This window comes from Aphelocoma coerulescens, chromosome 4, assembly GCF_041296385.1.
Source record: "Aphelocoma coerulescens isolate FSJ_1873_10779 chromosome 4, UR_Acoe_1.0, whole genome shotgun sequence".
NCBI lineage: Eukaryota > Metazoa > Chordata > Aves > Passeriformes > Corvidae > Aphelocoma > Aphelocoma coerulescens.
In genome coordinates, this window is record NC_091017.1 from 64,118,536 (window position 1) to 64,126,851 (window position 8,316).

Here is an 8,316-nt window from a genome sequence, read left to right on the forward strand (position 1 = left end):
TGCCACAGCAGGGATTTTCCTCATGACCTTCTGAATGCCAAGGGAGTTATCGGGATTTTTCCTTAGCTCTGTTTTTAGTTACTGCAGCAGAAACTGCTAGGACAGGATTCTGCACTACAATATTTCTGTTCTCCTGCCTTTGTTTTATGGCAGTTTTACAGCTCACTTGTTATAAACAGGGAAATATCTATTAAAAAAAACCCCAAACCAATGAAGCACAAATAATCTGTCTGACATGCTCTGTGGTCTGTTCCTTGCTGCTGAGACCTGTGTAAGTCAGTTCTGATGTCTTGCTCTGTTGGCAGAATGACCTGTGGTGTGAAAAATGATGATAAAATTTCCAAATGTTTGGTGAATGTTTAGGCTTGTAATACCTTATTTTGTTCAAGCTTTATTTCTTTTCTTGCTTACATATTGCTTCCGTGGCTCAAAGAATATGCAGTTGATCCTTCCATGCATCCCCACTGCATGTCATGTGCGGACAAAAAGAAGTGCTAAAGTTGCATCCTTACTGTGAAAATCCACAGAAATCTTTTTTTACTTTGATATGGTCTTACAAGCTCTAGCATGAAGATAGCTATAAAGCAGCTGGAGAATGGAAAATATCTGTTAAAAATCAAATATGACATGTTCATCCTGGATAGGAATGTGCTTCTCAGTTATACAACTGTCATTCTGTATTTAACTGCATTTACAAGACTTGTCTTGTTACCTTCTTGGGAGTTCACACTCCCAAGGTTATTTGACGCTCCCTCAGGCTATAAATTATGAGTACTTGCCTACTGAAGTGTGATTTATTATTTCTATAAAAAAGCCCAGCCCTTATATTCTGCATTTTGCTGGGAAGAGGCTTCTTTGTGCACCAAGAGTTTAAATTGTGAGCAGCCATTTACTTACTGCTTTCACTTCCTTGGATTGTATTGTTCAAGGATCTCGGTCTGCTCCTCTCACCATGAAGAGTTTTGCTCTCCTTTTCCTGGTTGTGATCTGTGGTGTGGGAGGATTGGGACAGAAGCTGAAGCCAAAGAAAAGAAGCAATGGTGAAGAAATCAAATTTCGGACTAAAAGCAAAGATGTTTGCACAATGACCATGAGTGGCGATGACGAGGAGATGCAACTTAGAATTGAATGCAAAAGCCAAGGCATGTCCTACTGGTGTGAGTTCACTGGCAAGCCATCGGTCTGTCGTGCTTTCAGAAATAATCCCAAAATCTACTGGAATCAGATTGCCGCGGAACTCAGAAAGATCCCACATGCTTGTGAATCCATGGAAGCATTGAAGACCACCATGTGCCAAAAGGCTCCCCCAGAGGCTCTCATGAGGCAAATAGCTGCTGGTGTGGAGCTAGAAGGTCTAGCAAACCAGGAAAAACCAGTCCAGAAAGCTTCCATTCCTATGAGAGAAGTGGGGCAAAACTCTGACCCAACCCAACATGGTCAAGGGTCTGAAAATGAAACAGAAGCAATGAAACTGGCACGGGAGCATTGCTGGGAATCCCTGCATGGTGTCTGCTCCTACCTCATTGGCATCTTTAGGGGTTAAGGATTTGCTTCAGGTAAAACTAATCTGGAAGCACAGTAGAATATACCTAAGAGTAATTCTATTGTGCTTTGATTTTGGGCACCTCTCGGGGATGTGGACGGGGAGGTGCTAACCTCACTTGCTAAAATCTAACATAACAAAGCCTGTTTTGTGGCTTTTGAGGGGCTAGGCAGCTTAAATTTCCAGTGATCTGTATTGGTTCAGGACTCCCTTACAGCCTCCTGTGAGGTCTTCAGTATGTACTGAGATGTTTGCCTAATCTGTTGTTAATCTTAGAGTATTTCAGTTCTAACTGTTGGAATTGGGCTGATTTTTTGCCTTCTGTCACTCCTTCCCTCTTGTGCTGACTTCTGGATTTACAACAGGGAAGTAAGATAAATAACAAATGCATCAGATCCAGCCAAATGTATTGGTTGGAACAAACTACATTCAGAAACGGAGAAAACAAAGTTTATCCATCAAAACTGCTGGTTAATAATTAAATATTTTAATTTTAAAAATTAGTTCATAAACCCCTTGCAGAAATGAGTAAACCCAAGTGGACTGTCTTGGTTTGTGAGTCTGTTACTGTAGAGGCAATAGGAGATCACATTCAGGCACTTGTCTGGTAAGTCTCAGGTTTTCAGCCAGCATTTAAAAAAGCAAAGCCCTTTATTGGAGAAGTGATAAGTTTTATACCCCTTCCATTCCAACTCAGAGAAAAAGCCAGGAGCTGGTGAGTGAACCTGGCAAACTTGAAATAAATTGGAATATATACAGTATGAGCTGGCAAATGTTTAGGCTGCTAAGGATAATTTATGCCTAGTACAGCAAAGTGACTAATTATTTTCTCTTTTTTTTTTTTTGTTTTGTTTTCATTTTTTTTGTCTTTGTTTTGCAGAGCAAAGTTACTACTGCTGAAGAATGGTCCTTGCTGCATTTTAATAATTTAGAAATAAGAATTTTGGTTTAAAAATGAGTAATTTCTATAAATCTTTTTGCTGTTTCCTTTTTAAAGAAAAAAATGAAACATTTTAACAGTGCTGAAAAGTGCTTGAAACTGGAGTGACTGTGCTTAAAGTGTTAGTATGAACTAACTGCCCCTAGGCTTGTTACACACCAAGGCATTTATGTAACCAAGGAGCTGCTTGACCTTGCATAGGTTTTTGTGTGTACTGACTTGCTTCAGTTTGTTAGAGTTGAAAGCTGTTAATGATGATACAGTTAGTGCAAACAATAAAAATAAGGTTTTTGAAAAGGTACTTGCTGTGCTTTCTTGAAATTTTAGCTGGTGCTGTTTGTATAAAGTCACAGTATTTGACACTTGTTTCTTAAGAGATTGTTGGTAGAATGTGTAAGAGAAGTTACAGGTCTGAGTCACTGCTTTCCCACTGTGAACAAGTTTTCATGAATATTAATATTTTCAATGTTACGAGGTTTATATTACAATAATGAGTTTCAGCCAGCAGGAAAAAAAATGTAGAAATAAGAGAGTAAAGTAGTAATACATTTCAGAACATAGCAAATCAAAAGTGTTCACCAGTGTTGCAGCTGCAGATTTCAGTGTTACCGGACCTGTTAGTGGCACTATTAATGTTTGGTTTCAGTAGATATTCGGAAAAGTAACTCCCTTGGCAACTTGGGCACTTGCCTAAATCTCCTCAAAACACAAAACAAGACCCAATGGCCTGTTGTCAGATTACAACACAATTGTTTTCAGATTATTATTTAACAATGATCCCTTTTGTTCCCAAGTGAGCTTTGCATCAGGGATGTAACTGGAAAAACTTCATACTGTAGAATTGAATAGTGCTCTGTGTTTGCCTTGCAAAGTTTCTGCAAGATATTGTTCACTGAAGTACTTCTCCAGCTGTACTCAAAGATTTGTAATTCTCACTATACAATTCCAGATCATGACTGTCCAGTCATTAAACTTTGTGCCTTGTACCAAAAAACTTGAAATAATTTTCTTCAAACCTCTTGAAAGATATGGAAAAGAATAGTAAGATATGGAAAAGAATAGCAAGTCACGAATGCAGGATCAGTGCAGAAGATCGTATGTACAAGGCAGAAATGTAATTTGAATGCTAATAAAATGTGTAAGCTGTATTCTTCTCTGCTGTGAATCCAATGTGGTTAGTTTTCATTTGTGATCTCAATTGCTATTACCAGGCTCTCGTGCTGTGATTAAAAAAATGTAGTAGTACACCTACTCACCTAATACTGTCATAGAAATTAATATAATTGTCTGATTTGCAAACATGCCCAATGCATCCAAGTGATATTAGGGAACTGTTTGCAATGTTCAGGGGAGGTTGTGGGTTTTCTTGAGGTGTGCTTTTAAATATTTTAAAGCTCCTGTTACAAATGATGCAAAATCCACTCTGCAGAGTGAGTGTTTTGCAGTAGTATCCACTACAGCAGTAATGACCTCAAAAATGAGATAATGCTTTGCACTGGCAGAAGTCTGGGAGAATCAATTGCCCACCATACTGCTAGCAGGAGAAAAAAGGAGGTTTCATCAGTTCACCAGAAGAACATTTTCCCCTTTATGCCTTTATGGCCTCTTCTATGTGTACGCAGTCAGCTCAGGAGGCCGCAGAGTTGTGTGATGCTTTGTAGAACTCTTGATACAGTCTAAAATTCGTGGCCATCACTAATTCTGCTCAGCAGAGGACAAATGTCACACATGCCAGCATGCTGTTTCCCAGGGAGCTTGTATCTCATTTCAGTAGAGTAGAGCTGTGCTGCAAAGGGCTCCCTGTACTGTGCTGCCTGGACAGACCCCCTGAAGTTTCACTGTTGAAAGCAGAAATCAAAGTCTTGCACCAATGGCCCCCCTTTAATGAAATGCTTTTTGTAACATACTCTGGATCATAGTTAAGCACCACATTTTAGAAAGAGGTGAAGATTTTGGGACCAAGGTGATGCATGCCATGGATTGCATTTCATTAGGCAATGCTATGCACCCTCAGCAAGTCAGTTAAATATAATGATCTTACTTTCAAAATATTTAAAAATTGGATGTTAACTGAAATACCCCACTTCAGTTTAAGAGCACCATGACTGTACTGGCTACATTACCATTTTATTGTGTTTAGCACCAGATATTTACAGTAGTGACATTTCAGTTTCCTTCTGAGTATGAAAGTGCTATTCATTAATGAAAGGATGAATTGAGAAGTGTTTGTGGTGGGTTTAGTGAAATCTTCAGGTACCTCATGAATGAATGACACCTGCTGTTAGTTCCTTTGAGGTAAACTAGTTAGTCCTGTATATGTAAGTACCTCAGGAAGTCCATCCAAGTGGAGGTGGAATTTTCTTTATTTTCCTGACAGGAACAGCAGGCAAAAAAGTTTGTCTGGATTCCTGCAGGTGAGACCATTGATACCCAGGCCTGCTACTTCTGCTGATAATTCAGTGCAGTGTGAGGTGTCCGCCTGCCTCAGAATCCTCATGTTTAGGTTACCATAGAAGCATCACAAGTATTTGCTATTTTGATAAGGGAAGCCTCCAAGGAAAGCAAAATGAAGCATTTGGAGAACCTGTGTATGCAAGGATGTGAATTTGACACACATAGTTAAGATCCAAAAAAGACTAGAGTGAGTGTAATGGAGAGCTGTCGAGATGTTCAGGACTGGAGCACCCTCCTGTGAGAAAAGGCCAAGGGAATGGGTTTTGTTCAGCCTGGAGAAGACTTGGGGAGGGAGCCTAATAGCTGACCCTCAATTCATATGAGAAAGCTATAGAGAATACAGAGCCAGGCTCTTCACTGATGTGTGTGATAGGAGAAGAGATCCTGGCCAAAAATTGATAGAGGTGAGGTTCTGACTAAGTGAAAGGGAGAACATTGAGGATAAACACAGGAGTGGGTTCCTCAGAGCAGCTCTGGAATCTCCATCTGTGGAGCTTTTCAAGATCAACTGGACAAAGTTTAAAGCAACATAGTCTGAATTGACTACAGCTACACAGTAGTGCACTCTGGTGTTTTCCGAGAGAATTGTTTAGGTGTGTTCTCTGGTCATTGGGTTGTTTGCAGCATTACATTTTTCATTCTTGATTTTTCAGGAGATGTCATGGTTAATATGTCATGGATTTTAGGGATGGAGATCTCCCACAAAAGTAAAAGGACAAAGGAAAAGCTAAAATTTCCCAAAGCTACCCATTGCCTGCTTCTGTATGGTTGTCAATTTTTTTTTTCTGTTTCTCTTGCCGTTGCTTTTCCCAGTCTCTGCTTTCTTCTCGGAAGAGGAGTCAGACATAGCATGGGAGTTTTTTGGAGTTCCCTGCTTTTCCTCTTACAAATGAGAGTTGTTCTAATCAGACTTCACAGACCATTTTACAGTGACAAAAAGTATGTGGTACATACACAAGAACAGGAGTAAGAACTTGAAGTGGAGGAGGTGCAGTCAGTAGATGACAAGACATTGGTGTTACCTCATGGACATGTTGTTCACACTCCCATCTTGAATACAAATTAAATGGCTTGAACAATGGGCAGGAGGCCAGGTCTGGATTTTCTGAGTAGCTGTGCTACTGTATGTACAGAGAAAGAATAAAATTAAGGGGATGTCTGATTTGGAGTGGAAGTTCATGTTCCCCTCCCTGCCATCCTCCTCAGCAGGTTATAAAACTGTTAGCATAACCCGCTGCTCACCACAGGCATCCCTCCCATGGTGGCTCCTGCTGCCTCAGGGCTCACAATGATTGTAGTCAGGAAGGGAAACAGAGGTGTCCTTTTAGATTCTGCTGGCTGCAGACATAAAAAACTCTGCATTGCTCTGTCACTGCTGCTGTGGCCTGTAAAAATTAATGTGGCAGTGGTGACATTGGTTGCCCCTTTATTTCTCTTACTGGTGCAACGTGAGGGCCCTCCAACAAATGCAGCTGTAAGAAAGTGAAGAATGTGGTTAGGAACTGAAGAGGGCTAGAAGCTTCCTGATGAAGGTTATGGTGACCAAAATTCAGGCACTGACCTCTCCATTTCCTCTGCCAACCAGCACAGTAGGAGGGCAGGAGTGCTGCCCCCATCCTCCCCTCTCACCCCGCTCCAAGGCAGTGCAGACCACATGGGTGCTCTCATCGAGGTATTGAGATGACCCCGTCTTCTATACTCCAGAAATTTAGCATGAGAATTGTCATACATGAAATCCCTTATTAGCTTGGTCTTTGCATGTTAAGTGCCTTAATTAGTTAATTTTGAGTTAAACAGCTCTTTTAATTGAATGATAAAGTTAACCCATCAACCCAGGTACAAAAATCAAGCCTTATTATTAGGGTTTTCACTATCAAACTTCATTATTAGTGTTCTCACTTGTTCAAAACAGTGCATTTGCACTAGTCCCAGTTAAAATTCCCAGTTAAAAGTTTCCTAGTTAAAAATCCCTTTTTCAAACTTCAAACCACTTGCACACTGTAAGAGTTGTTCCTCCTATGTTCATTGTCTGCTTTTGTGGATGTTTTGGGAGGTATTAGATGTCATTTAGTATGTTTTTAAGTTTTTGCTTTGCACTTTAGTCTCGGGACTAACTCCAAAACCCCAGTCCTAACAGCCAATTGCTGTTTTTTCAGCCCCATAGCCGTTATTCTGCAAGTAAGCTCCATAGCAACCTGAATCTTAATGAGGACATGTTACCACCCTTACTTCAGCTGTTACCACCCCCTGACAACGACGAGCTATTGGCAGACAGAGATGATCTGTCAAAAGGAAAGCACCAATCACTTTGGATCAAAGGGGCGGGCTGTGGGCGGGCTGTGGGCGGGCTGTGGGCGGACTGGGGCGGAGCAAAGGCACTATAAAATAACGAGGCACTGTTCAGAGCAGAGCTGAGACCCCTGCAGATCAGCTGTGGTGGGTGCTAGTGCTGGGTACTTAAGCCTTACTCCTTTTAAGGAGCTTTTAATAATTTTTACCTTTGACTTTGGATTAGCTAAAAGTCAGCCCAGCAAGTTCTTCCACCAGAGGTCCAGTGCTGTTAAAGCCTGAAGATCTCTTAATCCCTGCGCTCCTGGGGCATACCTCCTGAGCCACTAGGATCCCAAATTTTTATATTTTTCTAATTTCTGTAATTTTTCAATTTTTCCGTTTTAATAAATTATTTTAATTTTTTCTAAGAGTTGCCTCATTCCTCACAGGAATCCACAAATGTGTGTTTGCAGCTGGGGAAGGTTATCTGGTGCCCTCAGAATAATGTGGTCAGTGTGGGACAGTGACAGGAGTAGGACCATGGAGTAGGTTTTCCCTGTCTGTGTGCAGAAAACATTACCTGAGCCTGTCATGGCTGTTGGGTGCCTCAGATGGCACAAATGAAGCTGAAGCCCAAGTGTTTGAGCAACACCTGTTTTTGCTTGGGGGGAATTCACATGGCCTCCAGGCAGGCTCCTCCAGAGCGAGCTGCCTGGCCCAGGAGCGAGCATCTCTGCCGGCCCTGGGGGCTGCTCCTGGTGTGCTGTGGGGCCCTGCTGCAGTTCTGGGGCTGGGCCGTGGCTCTGGGGTGCTGAACGGTGCTGAGGACGGGGGTTTGCTGGGTGTTGGATTCTGGCTCTTCTGCAGGGACTTGTCTGGGAGCAGCTCTGCTCAGGGGAGGGGTGGCTGGCAGGACCCTGCTGGAGCATGGGGGCCACAGCAGGAGAGGCACCAAAGTTTTTCAAGTCACATTGTTGAACTTGGGCCATGGGCAGGTGGGTTTGCCCCAAAGGTGGATGCCAGAGCAGGTGGAGATGAGGTTTTTCAGAACAAGGTGTCTGTCTTTCCCCAAGACCTTCCCCAAATATTGCTGTCCGCCGTGACCCAT

General features: G+C 42.0%; 1 protein-coding gene across 1 annotated transcript; it reads left to right on the forward strand.

The window, feature by feature from the left end:
* The first annotated feature begins 92 nt into the window (after nt 1–92).
* Nucleotides 93–2,780, forward strand: FGFBP2 (fibroblast growth factor binding protein 2). Its single transcript, XM_069014396.1, has 2 exons — nt 93–2,150; nt 2,424–2,780. The coding sequence occupies exon 1, from the start codon at nt 953–955 to the stop codon at nt 1,541–1,543; it is 591 nt and encodes a 196-aa protein (XP_068870497.1). The 5' UTR covers nt 93–952; the 3' UTR covers nt 1,544–2,150; nt 2,424–2,780.
* The last annotated feature ends 5,536 nt before the right edge of the window (nt 2,781–8,316 follow it).